The 15,507-nt window shown below is 41.3% G+C and overlaps 2 protein-coding genes across 2 annotated transcripts in view; one reads left to right on the top strand and one right to left on the bottom strand.

Moving 5' to 3' along the window:
- The window catches only part of rab43 (RAB43, member RAS oncogene family), a 122,391-nt gene that overhangs the window by 53,954 nt on the left and 52,930 nt on the right, over positions 1 to 15,507 (top strand). The window lies entirely within an intron of this gene.
- The window catches only part of zgc:77375 (uncharacterized protein LOC402927 homolog), a 41,526-nt gene that overhangs the window by 19,004 nt on the left and 7,015 nt on the right, over positions 1 to 15,507 (bottom strand). The window contains exons 2-3 of the mRNA XM_059944077.1: positions 12,142 to 12,339; positions 437 to 549 (exon numbers count right to left, since the gene is read on the bottom strand). Coding sequence (XP_059800060.1) covers positions 437 to 549; positions 12,142 to 12,339 — 311 coding nt within the window. The remainder of the gene's footprint in view (positions 1 to 436; positions 550 to 12,141; positions 12,340 to 15,507) is intronic.

The following is a 15,507-nucleotide window of genomic DNA, read 5'->3' as shown; positions in this document are numbered from 1 at the left end:
TTTTCATCTACAAAAAGACAGTGTAATGCATTATTGAACAAGAATGTAGAATACCCAAGGGCCAGTTTTCATCCCATGTAACCACCTGCCAGGATAAAAATGATCACTTTATTCCTTTCCTGTTTCATGTCTGCTAACCAATTCTTAGTTCTTGCAATATTCCAACCCCATTAGCCCTTGTTTTGTGTAACAACCCTTTGTATAGCACCTTATTAAGTGCCTTTTGACAAAACACAGCAGTGATTCCTTTTTATTTCCCCTAGTAGCTATATCTTCAAAAATGTTAAAATATCAGAACTGAATCGAATATGTAAAGCTCTGCTCCCCACACGCTTTCGAGATGCTCTTTATAGATGTTCAGAGTTCTTAGACCAAAACACACACAGACAAAAAAGAACTTGCTGCAATGATTCTGGCAAGTTTCTCAAAAGGATACCTTTTAGCGATGTCCATGACTGGCCCCTGCCCAGACACCAGAACACTCTTGTCATGGTAGCGTTTAAACATCTGGAGTGGACTGTGAGACATCATAACCTGATCCTGAGAAATCTGCGAGATATATATAAAATAAAATTAATGAGTATCTTACAGCAAAATCTTAAATTTTGCAAATTAGCTCAAATATTGTTGATTAACTTCCTTCTCTCACAACAATGAGAGTATCAAAATCTTTAAAAATTTAGCTACATTCCCTTTACTGGCCCCATGCCCTACAATATGTATGGATTTCTTTTGTACAGTAGAATACTATTCACTCTCAAACTTACTCATTTTATAAACTAATTTGCAAATTGGTATGAGTTCACTTTTGCTTAGGTCTCCATTAAGAGCTGGGCTCAGCCTATTTAAAGTATCTATATTGAAGGTTCCCTTGAAGGAGATTGCCTTCACCTTATCCATCCCAGTTAAACCAAAGGAGTTCCTTAAACCCCAGAAAGTGTGCAGATGCTGGAAATCCAAAGCAACACAAACAAAGTGCTGGAGGAATTCAGCAGGCCAGGCAGCACCTATGGAAAAGTGTAAGTAGTCAACGTTTCAGGATGAGACCATTCTTTAACTGCCCTTCATTGGATCAGAAATTCTGCATTGTCCCTGTATTGTTCCTATACTGTATGTGGGATTGTTCTGATTAGACTAAAATAACAAAGTTGTGGCTATGTGATTAGTGCAGAGATTTTAGATAAAAATCAAGCAGCCAGTTAACTAACATGTTTTGAAACAAAAATAACTACATTCTAACTTAACGTTAATTCTAAGAAATGTATTTAAATAGTTTCATATGCTAATAAATTAATATCTACATATTGCTACTTAACACGTGAATCAAAACTATCTTCCTCTTTCTTACACTTGGATGATAAATTCCAAGTATACAACTCCGACTGGCTGCATCACTGTACAAAGTCAAAGGAAGTTGCATAGATTTGTAAAGTTAGCCAGCTGCATCATGAGCACGAGCCTCCATCGTATCCAGGTTAACTTCAAGGAGCGGTGCCTTAGGAAGGTGGCGTCCATCGTCAAGGATCCCCACCACCCAGGACATCACACCTTCATCACACTGTTACCATCAGGGAGGAGGTACAGAAGCCTCAAGGCACACACCCAGTGATTCAAGAACAGCTTCATCCCGTCTGCCATCCAATTTCTAAATTGAACCTATGAACCCTACCTCACTATAATTTTTATTTGTTTTTTTGCACTACTTATTTCAACTATTTAATGTAACTCAGTTGTTTTCTCGATATTTATTTATCATATATTTCATTGTACTGCTGCCGACATATGCTGGTGATATTAAACCTGATTCTGATTTTTTTACATTACAACTGAGGTGACAATATCAAATGTGGGTCCCACTACTATCAGTGCTATAACACTGGGCACAGGTGTCTAGGGATTTATTTGTTTATTTCTGTAAATGCCATGAAACAGGCTTCTCCAGCCCGCCCAGCAACCCACCTATTTAACACTAGCCCAGTAGATGAATGGTAGTGGTAACAGGATTGGCATAAAAATGTTGCCTATAGACACTGCACTGAAGACAGTCACAGATTGCAAAGGTCTGGTGTCTTTCTGATCAGCGAGATGGTTTTATTTTTGCAACTGACCAGTCACTGAGCAAGGAATGTTTGCAATATACATGCACACACTGTCAGAAAACTCCCAACAGGTTTCCATCTCCACTGACAAATCTTCCTATGCTTCCCCTTTTATACCTTTTATTTCCTACCAGCTTGGATTTTTTATTCTGTCATAGGGTCAAAATCTTAAGTTCTCAGATGTCTAGTAATTTTTGCATTCCGTTGTCTCTCCAGCACGATGAGTATTAAACATTGTAGGTTGCTGGAATGTCACCTCCTTTTAACACTTCTTACTTCAAATTTTCACATTTGGATTCTAAAGCTGAAATAAAATGAGGACCAACTCCGTAAATGACTCATCCCAGGGTATAACATATGTCAACGTAGTAAAGAGAAATGACGATTTACTGTACTCCCAACACTTTTTGAAAGAACACAAACGCTCACTGGATGGATATAATACTTTATAACACACCTTGAGTAAGGGTGACAAGAAACCACAGAAATAATATTGTTACAGAATGAAGATGGACATTCAGCTCATCGATTCAGTACTAGCTCATGTTATGAGTGAGGAACAGGCCTGATGGTCAATGGGGTGCAGAGTTAACCATTCCCAACACCCCCCCCCCCCGAGAACTACAAACTATTGCTGTTGCTATGCTACTATTGAGAGAGCAAGATAAAGCCCAGGCAAGAATATCTGCTACAGATAAGAGGGGGAGAGAGACTGTTGATTTACTGAAAGGTGGGGGCTTCGGAGACCAAATCAGCAGATCGGTCAGTAAAGCTCACAGTGTTACAGCAGGGCCGGTGGGGACTTGTGTGTGTGTGTCCACTCATGTCAGAGTGACGAGTCCACCACAGAAGAACGATCTAGTTGAGGACCAGAGGGGTCATAACTGAATGGCCACAACGATACGGCAGATTAAGAAAGCAAAGGAAGGTTTGGCTGCTGTAGCTGTTACCTCTCACTCGCTCTCTCTCTCTTTCTCTCTCCCCAACGATTTCAATACAACCATAACTACTTCAGCATTTATGAACTGAACTCTATACTTTCCTATGACAATTCATTTACCCCTAGACATCGATAGAGCTTGTTTATTATTGATTATTATTATTCCTACACTTTTAGGTTTATTACTGCTAACTTGTTTTATATGTATATTTGCATTTTTGATATTGTATTGTGTAGTTTACTAATTTGTGCCTTGGCTCCGGGATTTGATTACCAAATTGGGGGGACCAGTGAATTGGGATAGAAGTCCCTTATTTGATCTGGTTGTGTGGATAACCAGTCGGGAAACCAGCAGAGATGGAAATTGACAAATTTTTAAAAGACCTGACTTCGGGGGCATTAGAGGTTGCCAAGAAGGTGGAGTTGCTGAGCATTGCAAAACGATTAAATCTCTCGGCGGTGAAATCGTTGATGAGCAAGTTGGATATACAGAGAGCAATAGCTGTGCATTACGTATCCAAGGGTGTGTTCACGTCAGATGTATTGGACCTGTTCCCTGAGAAAAAACCAGTCGAGGGTGAGCTTGAGATACAGATAGAAAGATTAAGGTTGGTTGTGGAGAAGGAGGAAAGGGAGCATGAGCTCCGGATAAAGGAGATAGAAGCTGCAAGAGAGAAAAAGCTGACAGGTAGAGCGAAGAAGCTGATAGGCAGAGGGAGGACAGAGAGAAAGAGAGGCAGTTTGCGCTGGAAATGGAGAGGTTAAAGGCATCGTAGGGAAGAGACCGGGCAGCAAACCCAAATGAGGGGTTCAAGATTGGTCAGGAGATCCAGTTGGTACCTCCATTCGAGAAGATGGATGTAGGTAAGTTCTTCCTTCATTTTGAGAAAGTGGCTGTGAATCAGAACTGGCCTGAGAGAAAATGGGCTGTTCTGTTACAGAGCGTACTTAGGGGGAAGGCTCAGCAAGCGTATTCGGCATTGTCTATAGATGAGTCTAAGGATTAAGAGGAAGTAAAAAGGGCTGTATTGAGGAGTTACGAGTCGGTGCCAGAGGCAAATCGGCAGAAGTTCCGGAACTTGAGAAAGCCGTGGAACCGCACGTATTTAGAGTTTGCCCGTGAGATGCAAATGAATTGTGAGCGTTGGTGAGCCTCAAAAGGGGTCGTTGGAGATTATGATAAACTGTTACAGTTAATACTGATGGAGCAATTTAAAGTTTGTATCCCTGAGAGTTTGAAGATGTACTTGGATGAGGAGACAGTGACTCTTGTTTGCGACTGCGAAATTAGCAGACGAGTATGCTTTAACCCACAAAACAAAGTTTTCCCTAAATAAGAGCTACCAGAGAGGCAGTAGGGACGGCAGAGAAAGCCCACCAGCTAAGGCAGAGAATAAGCCGGGAGCTAGTAGAAAAGGTAAGGCTGGCAGGAAGGTTCCTAACTTTACGTGTTATAATTGTGGGAAAGCTGGTCATATAGCACTTAAGTGTTTTGCTCCGAAGAAGGAGACAGGAAAAGGGAAAACGGCAGTCCCAACTGGTTGCATTGAGTTGGTCAACAGATCAATGGGGAAGGCAAAGTTAGATAGACCACAAGAGGGGCATGAGAAGTTTATCTTGAAAGGGACGGAGTCTGTGAAGGAGGGTGTAACCCCAGTTCCAGTGCGGATCTGGAGAGATACTGGGGACGTGTATTCAGCACTGAAGCTGACAAGTAAGCCTGTAAATGCTGAGGACCCGCCCATTGAGTCCAAGATTTATCCCACATGCACAATCACTCGCAGCATGTCTAGAAAGGCGGCTGAGAAAGGAGATAGTTTAAATGAGTCCAGGGTTGATTTAGCGGAGACATTTTTGCCGACCTTGTATGAAAGGGGGTTACCAGAGGAGAAGGAAAAGAATAGTGGAGCTAAGGAAAGTAAGGGAGACGAAGCAGATTTAGTGTTGTCAAGGAACGAGATTTTGAAGCTGGCTCACAAGATATCCCTAGGTGGACACTTGGGAGTGAGGAAGGAGGTTATGGAGGCCAGAGTAAAGATGAGAAACTGATGAGGCAGTTAGAAGGTCCAGGGTTGGACACGGATGATCTGTCTGGCTTGACAGAACTGTTTTCAGTTGGAGAAGTTAAGTGTGTTCCCGATGATATGAGAGCAGTCCTAGATGAAAAGGATGCCGCTACCTTGAGGGAGTCTGCTGGGTTAGCAGACTAAGTTGTTTTAACCCGCAAGGTTGAGTTTACTCCAGAGGGGAGTTGCCCAGAGAGTACCTGGGAGGATCAGGGGAACTTAGAATTTGAAAAGGAGACTGGTATTGAAAGCCTAGGAGAGGCAGATGTCCCGTTGGCCTGTGTTCAGGATGTGAAGGATGTGGAGTCACAGGGTACTGAACCTAGTGCTGAAGCTCAGGAAAAGACTGAGGCATCTGATTTAGTTGAAAAGGAATGCAATCCTTTTGGGTCAGATGGTTCAGTGAAGAAAGGCTTAACCGTGGCACCAGAAGAAAGTGAGAATTCTCAGTCACCTGTGTTAAAAGTTAGTAATGAGATGAAAGCTGGTGATGTGAATATTTTTGAAGGAAAAGGGAAAAGTATTGTTCCTAAACTTTTGAATAAAGTAAATTTAAAGTCTGGATTGATTTTAGAAGCCTTGACCATGCTGAAGGAACAGTGGCTTGTTAACAAGGTGCTTGCGAATATCATGCTTGACTAATCTACTGGAGTTTTTCGAGGATGTAACCAGGAAGTTGGTCAAGGGAGATCCAGTGGATGCAGTGTACCTCGATTTTCAGAGGCATTTGATAAGGTCCCACATAGGAGATTGGTGGGTAAAATCAAAGCTCATGGCATTGGGGGAAGACATTGACATGGATAGAAAACTGGTTGGCAGATAGAAAGCAAAGGGTAGCGGTGAATGGGTGTTTCTCAGAATGGCAGGTGATGACTAGTGGGGTGCCACAGGGCTCGGTATTGGGACCACAGCTGTTTACGATTTATGTCAACGATTTAGATGAAGGCATTGAGAATAACATCAGCAAGTTTGGGTGGCAGTGTGACATGTGATGAGGATGTTAGGAGAATTCAGGGTGACTTGGATAGGCTGGGAGAGTGGGCAGATACTTGGCAGATGACGTTTAATGTGAATAAGTGTGAGGTTATCCACTTTGGGAGTAAGAACAGGAAGGCAGATTATTATCTGAACGGTGTAAAGTTAGGTAAGGAAGAAATACAAAGAGATCTAGGAGTCCTTGTTCATTAGTCACTGAAGGTGAATGAGCAAGTGCAGCAGACAGTGAAGAAAGCTAATGGAATGTTGGCCTTTATTACAAAGGGAATTGAGTACAAGAGCAAGGATATCCTCTTGCATTTGTACAGGGCCCTGGTGAGACTACACCTGGAGTATTGTGTACAGTTTTGGTCTCCAGGGTCAAGGAAGGACATCCTGGCTGTAGAGGAAGTGCAGCATAGATTCACAAGGTTAATTCCCGGGATGTCAGGACTGTCGGACGCAGAGAGGTTAGAGAGACTGGGCTTGTACATGCTGGAATTAAGGAGATTGAGAGGGGATCTGATTGAAAGATCCCTTGAAAGATAGAGGCAGGAAATACGTTCCAGATGCTGGGAGAGTCCAGTACCAGAGGACATGGTTTGAGAATAAGGGGTAGGTCATTTAGGACAGAGTTAAGGAAAAACTTCTTCTCCCAGAGAGTTGTGGGGGTCTGGAATGCACTGCCTCAGAAGGCAGTGGAGGCCAATTCTCTGGATGCTTTCAAGAAGGAGCTAGATAGGTATCTTATAGATAGGGGAATCAAGGTATACGGGGACAAGGCAGGAACCGGGTATTGATAGTAGATGATCAGCCATGATCTCAAAATGGCAGTGCAGGCTCAAAGGGCCAAATGGTCTACTTCTGCACCTATTGTCCATTGTCTCTATTGTCTATAATTACAGTTTGTTTTGGAATTTAAGGATAAACAACTTGGCGATGTTGTTCAAGGATATGATTTGGAGAGGCAGAACTTAAAGTGTTGTTTTGACCAAGAGGGATCACCTGCAGATGTGAAACTGGAAACTAACAGAATGAAAGATCCTGAAGATAAAATTAATGACCTGCTTAAAATTAATGAGAGGTTTGGAAATTCAGCAACTGGGCTTAGTTTGGAAAACATTGGTGCTAAGCTAGCTCATGGGAAAGGAGTCTGTGAAGGCCTATTCCACACTGGTGAGCAAGCTAACCACGTGAGAGTTAAGTGGAAGAGAGGCAAAGGTTGACCAAATGCCACTTTGAATAACAGGATCTGGTTTTGCGGGAATTTGATTTTTTTTTTTGAACAAAGCATGTGAATAAGACAGACAACATCATGGAAGATTGAATGTTAAGTTTAAAAGTAAAATAGAGATTAGTATTTGCACAAACTTCTGTAATGTACCACAGTATAATCACACATGTATTGGGTCACACTTTGTAATATACACCTAAGCTAAGAACACAACCCATTGGTATTTTTGGCTAACATGAAAAATAAAAATAGGAGGTTATTAAGTTGGAGTCTGTTACAGGAATTTGATATTAAAATACAACATGTAAAGGGGAGTGAGAATGAGTGATTGTTTATCTAGATGTTAATTTGAAAGTGTACTTGTATTATTCTTGTAGTTAAGACTACTTCTATATTTTGTTAAACTCTGTAATTCAGTAATATGCTTTATTAGTTCACTTTCACCCTGGTGAAAATTTCCAGAAGGATGGGGGTGTTATGAGTGAGGAACAGACCTGATGGTCAATGGGGTGCAGAGTTAACCATTCCCAACATCCCCCCCCCCCGAGAACTACGAACTATTGCTGTTGCTATGCTGCTATTGAGAGAGCGAGATAAAGTCCAGGCAAGAACATCTGCTACAGATAAGAGGGGGAGAGAGACTGTTGATTTACTGTATTATGACTCTTCCTGGATTATTTACCTTCTACTACAAGGACTTTACTTTGCTCATTAACATTCCTCAGGAGACAGCAGGAGTGGCCTGATTTGATGGACACAGTCATTCAGAGTTGATGGATAGCTGAGACCCCGTGAGTGGGGAAAAAAGACAGGTCTGGAGAGACACCCTTCAGACACACCAGTGGACACTGACTGAGTGTTGGGAACCCACAGAAAGGTGGGGGCTTCGGAGACCGAATCAGGAGATCAGTCAATAAAGCTCACAGTGTTACAGTAGGGCCGGTGGGGACTTGTGTGTGTGTCCACTCATGCCAGAGTGACGAGTCCACCACAGAAGAACGATCTAGCTGAAGAGCAGAAGGGTCATAACTGAATGGCCACAACGAAACGACGGATTAAGAAAGCCACAAAAGCTTTGCCTGCCGCAGCTGTTGCTGTTACATCTCACTCACTCTCTCTCTCTCTCTCTCCCCAACAATTTCAATACAACCATAACTACTTCAGCATTTATGAACTGAACTCTTTACTTTCCTATGAAAATCCATTTACCCCTAGACATCGATAGAGCTTGTTTATTATTGATTATTATTATTCCTACACTTTTAGGTTTATTACTGCTAACTTGTTTTATATGTATATTTGCATTTTTGATATTGTATTGTGTAGTTAACTAATAAACACCTTTAGTTTGGTACCACCAGACTCCAACGGATTCTTCTTTCTCTGCTGGTCTGCCACCCAGTTACAGGGTACGTAACACTCAATACAGAATAATCTAGCTAGTCCCTCTCTCCCATAGCTCTGCAGATTCAGTTCTCACTAAAGATGGTACACTGTCAGTTTGTGCCATCACAAATGGTGTTATTTCTTTAAAGTGAATACCATTGGAGGTTTACCATTTGTGCATCTGTTCTCAAAACAGAACTGGAGTGGTTTCACAAGCAAAAATAAAAATCTCTATTTTTTTCCAGATTGCTGCTAAACACCAATAGGCTATTCCACCAATTCCTCCCCTCCCAGAGTAGTCCATCATTGTATTTCAAGTCTCTCTCTATTCTTCAAAAAAAAAAGAGAGCTAACCAAATTTTCAGAACTCCAATCCACCTGTAACCCTGGATTATCTATTTACTTACTGACATACAGTGTGGCCTCGACCCTTTTGCTCCACCCAGCAATCTCCCAATTTAATTCCAGTCTAATCAGGTAACAATTTACAATGACCAATAAACCCCCTAACCGGTATTTTCTTGGACTAGACTGTGAAAGGAAACCAGAGCACCCAGAGGAATCCCATGTAGTCACGAGGAGAGCATACAGGCTCCTTACAGGTTGCAGTGAGAATTGAACCCGGTCGCTGGTACTGTAAAGTGTTGTGCTAACCACTACATAACCATGCCACCACTACAGAAGTACTGAATCTGTAAGAGGTCGAAACCCTCCAGTTAAAGTGCTGCAGAGGAAATATTTTTTTTCCATTCTGAGAATATGCACTCAAGTCCTGTGTCTTTCCTGAGAGCAAAAAAAAAGTCATTCTTGTGAAGATCCAAGAGTAACCTATAGGTTGCTAGCAGCAATCTGCTGAAATAAAGTGAACAAATTAAGTGCATGCAAATCAGCAATACTATTTTTAATTGTTTTAAAACCAAGCTGTAAATATCAGCTACATTTTCTAGTACATATCTTGGAAGTACAAATAAGACACTAAAAATGCACTGCAAATTAATCACATCTCTTTTAGTAATATTACTCCACACAATATTCAACCGTCATTTACCCAATAGGTACACACAATACAACATGACATTGCATATTCTGAATGCATTATGCTGATTAAGCAATTGTTTTATGCCCTATTTACCACACTACCATAAATAGAAATTAGATTTTGGGCAAAATAACCAATAATTCTCTCTGGTCCTCTGCGGCTCACTGACACTTTAGCTACTGAACTCCAATCCAACGCGAACCAGCACACCAACCCCTTTTCCTCACCATGGTCACCGACATTTGCAGTCTCACTGGTTCAACTAAACTTATTCAAGCCAAGTTGAAAAAAAAATGAAGAGGGGCTTGATAAGTAACTAGAAATTTAAAAAAGAAAACAAAAAGCTGTCTAACAGGAGGACAGAGATAGCAGAATTATGTGTAGTATGTGAGAGTGTGTGAAATATTATACACAAAATCAGAAAATTAAAACCTACTCCAGCTGCCAAAGGTGGTGGACTAGAGTAGCAAGGCTGAGATTGGAGTTTCATTAAAGGACGGAATTATAGGTGTAGTCCCTTGTGTGCTAAACGCAATTGCTATCACTGGCATATATCAATCAGATTAAAGGACTCAACAGCAGGTTTATTTTTCTGATGACTTTCACCCATAAAATACACCCCTTCCAAAATCAGTGTCAAGTGTCCTTCCTACAACTCTGTGACTATGAAAATCAGGACTACATTTATTGCCATCTCAAAGCAAAAACAATACTCCAATCTGCCTTGTTCAATCTCATTTGCTTGATATCTGAGTGGTTTTTTTTTGAGACCAGCCTTAATCCATCACCTTCCCATCTGTATAATGCTTTTTGAGAAGGTAGATCATGTCACCTTATTTATGCCTAAAGCTAAATCTTGCAACACTGGCTTTCCAAATCCATTTCCATTCCACTAGCAGCCACAACTTAAGAGCAGGTCCACACATTTTACATTACTTCAAGGACTGTCCTCAAGGCATCACTTTCAACTAATCCCAAATCAAAACTTTGACCATTAACTGACAAGAAAGTTATAAACTTCTATAAAATATTTGCCAAATTAGATGCCTCTATCCCAGAATTTATCTTCAATTGCCACACTTGGTTTATCAGATCAGAATACTGAGCTCCCAGTTTGTGCTTCCCCACAGCTCATTAACCTGCTGGATACTCAATAGCATGCAATACGACTTCATGTTCGATCAGCCTCTTTATGCCCTTGGATGGTCACTAATTCTTCATATGTGGTAGCAAAAATAGGTGAGTGGAGTTTGTGATTAATTCACCTAATGTGAACTTAACTGAATTTTATAGGAGCACCATTGAGAGCATCCCGACAAGCTGCGTCACCGTCCGGTATGGGAGCAGCCGAGCATCGGACTGGAAGTCCCGACAAAGGACCATGAGAACGGCTGATAGGATCACAGGGGTCTGCCTACCATCCAGCCATGATATTTATCAGGAGTGCTGCGTATGCAGGGCCCTTAGTATTATCAAGGATCCCACCCATCCATCCAGCATCCCCTTTGATTTTCTACCAACAGACAGGAGACGCCGATGCATAAAAACAAGAATGGTCGGGATGAGAAACAGTTTCTTCCTCCGGGCCATTATGCTTCTGAACTCCCTGTCACATTGCATTTGAAGTGTCACCAACTAATCTGTTCTTTTCCTTACAATATTTATGTATTTTACTTTGTTTATTTATGTGTAATTCATCTATAGATTTTATTTTCACTTTCATGAGTTATTGTGGGTTACATGTACTACTGTGCTCCTGGTCCACTCTCATTTGTCAGTGTACATGTATATAGTTAAATGACAATAAACTTGACTTGACATACTAGGCAGAAGGCCAGACTGGCATAGACTAGATGGACTGAAAGGCCTATTTCTGTGCTGTAGCACTGTACAAATATGACCAAAAAGCAAAGAGTTTTCTCAACTATGTAAGACCAAACCCATTGACCAAATGAAGGAGTTATCCACTTTGTTCCCTCAGATCTCCCCTCAATAAACAAAAACACATCACATGCACTTAAATAGGAATTGTATACAGTGTTTCCCTTACCAACTCCATGTACCACCAATACAACATATGCTTGGAAGACTACATGTAAGAACTACTATGTCTATTCATGTTCACCAAAACATTTGAATTCTGGTTATAATAAGTAGAAACAACATTAATATGATCCCGAGAGCCATAGGGTGGAATTATGGAGACTAACTAAATCAAAAGACTTTAGAACAAACACAAGGCAAAAGCCATGTTTACTAATGGAAGAGAGGGGACTATTAGCAACCACTGAACATGAAACATGATCATCTCTGTAAAGGCTACAAGTCCTAACCCGATTGGTTAAATCCACAAGATCCACACATTTCAACACCTTTAAAGTGCACCAGTTCAAGGTACTTACTTTTACTCCCAATACTCTAGTTAGCTGGTCAGCTTTTGTTTGCCGAACACAATTTCCTGAATTTGTGACAAATACAACAGGTATTAAAAACTCCCCCTTGGGATTCACTATCTTCTTGAAAGCTTCCCTGGCGGCCGGTATAGGTGTTTTTCCTCTCACCAACACTCCATCAATGTCAACAAGGAGGCCAAAGGTGGGCTAGAAAATGGAGCACATGAAAAGTTATGAAAGTCTTCAACAACGTCTTGGGATGTCCAACAGGAAAACTGAAAACAAATTCTAATTACTAACAGATCATCCATGATCTATATAGTTTTTATAAATGAGATAACTCAGTTACTACAAGGCCATTAAAAAAGGAACTGGATTAGCCTTAAGCACTTGGAAATAATCATATGAAACTTTTAACTGGATGGGTTTAATACACTTAAGGGTTTAATACCCGTAATACATTTTGAAACAATATCTCAAATGCTCCAGTAATGTATAACACCTTCACATAACTAATTCTTCCACAAAATTAACATTCCTATACTTATTATGTAATATTGCATTATGCCTCTTTGGAGAATCACATACTCCTCCAGCAAAAATGAGTTATCAGCAGATATTAGATGTAGGTCAGCACAGTAGCCTAGTGGTTAGCACTTTGCTTTCCAGTACGGGCGACCCATGTTCAATTCCCCGCCACTGCTTGTAAGGAGTTTGTATGTTCTCCTTGTGACTGCATAGGTTTCCTCCCTCAGTCCAAAGATGTAGATTAATTCATCATTGTAAATTGTCCTGTGATCAAGCTAGGATTAAATCAGTGGGTTGCTGGCCAGCATAGCTCAAGTGGCCCACTCCATGATGTATATCAATAAATAAATGATCACATATGTGGTTGACCAAACAAATTGAAAAGGGTTATCCTGGTCAAGGACAATGTGGATATGAAAGTAAGCTGGGATGGAATGGTAGGGCATGCTGACAAAGTGCCCAAAATGATTAATTCAGTTAGGTTAAATTGGCAATATTGGTGATATGATAGAAATGGTATCAAACTTAATATTGAATTGACTTTATTTCTTACACCCTTCACATACACGTGGAGTAAAAATCTTTACATTGCATCTCCATCTAAATGTGCAATGCGCTTTCATAGTAATTTATAATAATTTATAAAAAATAGAACAGTTAATGTAACATATAAATACACTCAAATCAGCGTGAGTTAATCAGTCTGATGGCCTGGTGGAAGAAACCGTCCCGGAGCCTGTTGGTCCTGGCTTTTATGCTGCAGTACCATTTCCCAAATGGTAGCAACTGGAGTAGATTGTGATTGGGGTGACTTGCTGTCCCCAATGACCCATTGGGCCCTTTTCTCACACCTGTCTTTGTAAATGTCCTGAATTATGGGAAGTTCACAACTATAGATGCGCTGAGCTGTCTACACCACTCTCTGCAGAGAGTCCTGTGATTGAGGGAAGTACAGTTCCCATACCAGGCACTGATGCAGCCAGTCAGGATGCTCTCAATTGAGCCCCTGTAGAAAGTCCTTAGGATTTGGGAGCCCATACCAAACTTCCTCAACTGTCTGAGGTGAAAGAGGAACTGTTGTGCCTTTTTCACTACATAGCTGGTGAAAAAGGCACAACAGACCACATGAGATCCTCGGTGATGTGGATGCTGAAGAACTTAAAGCTGTTTACCCTCTCAACCCCAGATCCATTGATGTCGATAAGGGTAAGCTCGTCTCCATTCCTCCTGTAATCCACAACCAGCTCCTTTGTTTTTGCAACATTGAGGGAGAGGTTGTTTTCTTGACACCACTGTGTCAGAGAAATGACTTCTCCCCTGTAGGTCACCTCGTTATTGTTTGAGATTAGGCCAATCAATGTAGTGTCGTCGGCAAATTTAGTTAGCAGATTGGAGCTGTGGGTGGCAACACAGTCATGGGTATACAGGCAGTAGAGGATTTAGCATACATCCCTGAGGGGCACCTGTGTTGAGGGAGCCCACTCTTACCACCTGCCGGCGATCTGACAGTCCAGGATCAAGTTTCACAAAGCAGAGGTCAAGACAGGTCTCTGAGCTTCCTGTCGAGCCTGGATGGAACTATGGTGTTGCATGTTGAACTGTAGTCCAAGAACAGCATTCTCACATAAGCATCCTTCTTCTCCGGATGTGTAAGGACAGTAAGTAGAACAGTGGCTATTGCAACGTCAGTTGATCAGTTGTGTCGGTAGGCGAATTGTAGGGGGTCCAGTGTGGGTGGTAGCAAGCTGCAGATTTAGTCCTTGACCAGCCTCTCAAAGCAATTGCTTATTATTGAGCACTTATACATGTTCACTCCTGGTACAAAGTATGCTACACAAAATGTTGGATTTTTCTAAACCACCTATATGTAACACTTTCAATTCTGGAAAAACGTCAAAACAATTCACAGTGAGAAAATAAATTCAATTATCCAAACCAGCATAGAAGTAAAAAATGATGAAATTTACTAATAACCTTTAAACTGCAACAAGCACACAGTAATTGTGGTTGTAAGGATTACTGTCATATTCTTAACGTCATATAAATCTGCTCTTTTGTCAGGAGCCTGGATTTAGAATCAAGTTATGTTGCACATAAACAGGTCTTTCATCCTTTTCACCCATGCCAACATGAGCTAATCCCATTTGGAGCCCTTGGCCAGAGCGCTACTTAATGGGCTACAAACTCTTGAAGAGCAGGTGCCTTTGTTCCAGCATCCCAAAGCAGACATTTTATTCTGAGCTCTGAGGAGAAGGGGTTGCCAGGCGAATGAAGAAAAAGATTCAAGGATGTGATAAAAGCCTCCTGAATGAAGTGCAACATCCAAACTCATTCCCGTTCATCTCTGGCCCATGATTGGTCAAGGTGGAGAAGAAGCATTCCAGATGATACAAAGAACATCAAGTCCACTTGTAGGTGTAATCATATGTCCTGCCCAGGCAGTGAAAGAATTTGCAGTTCCCACACTGTCCTCATTAGCCATCCCATAACCCACAAAACTAGAATAGTAGCAAGTTATTCTCGAACCCGAGGGACTGCCTAAGAAGACCACAAATCTCTCATCAATTTCATTTAGCACACATTAGTGCTCTCTTTCCAGAACTAGTTGTTCTATTTGTTTTCAAAGCCCAGTGATATCCCTTCAATTGCTTGCAACCCTTAATATTTAGCACTTCCGAGACAGTAACTCATTAGTTCGCACCCTTAAATTCTCCCCTCAGTAGGTCCCATGTACATGTGCCGCAGTGAGCATCACAGTCCATAGCATTCTAAGCTCAAAGTTATCATTGAAATACCGCACATACCTGTAACTGTATACAACCCTGAGATTCATTTTCTGTGAGCATG

Source organism: Hypanus sabinus, chromosome 19 (assembly GCF_030144855.1).
Source record: "Hypanus sabinus isolate sHypSab1 chromosome 19, sHypSab1.hap1, whole genome shotgun sequence".
Lineage (NCBI taxonomy): Eukaryota > Metazoa > Chordata > Chondrichthyes > Myliobatiformes > Dasyatidae > Hypanus > Hypanus sabinus.
The sequence above is the reverse complement of the archived record's forward strand: the minus strand, read 5'-3'. Positions and strand labels throughout refer to the sequence as shown.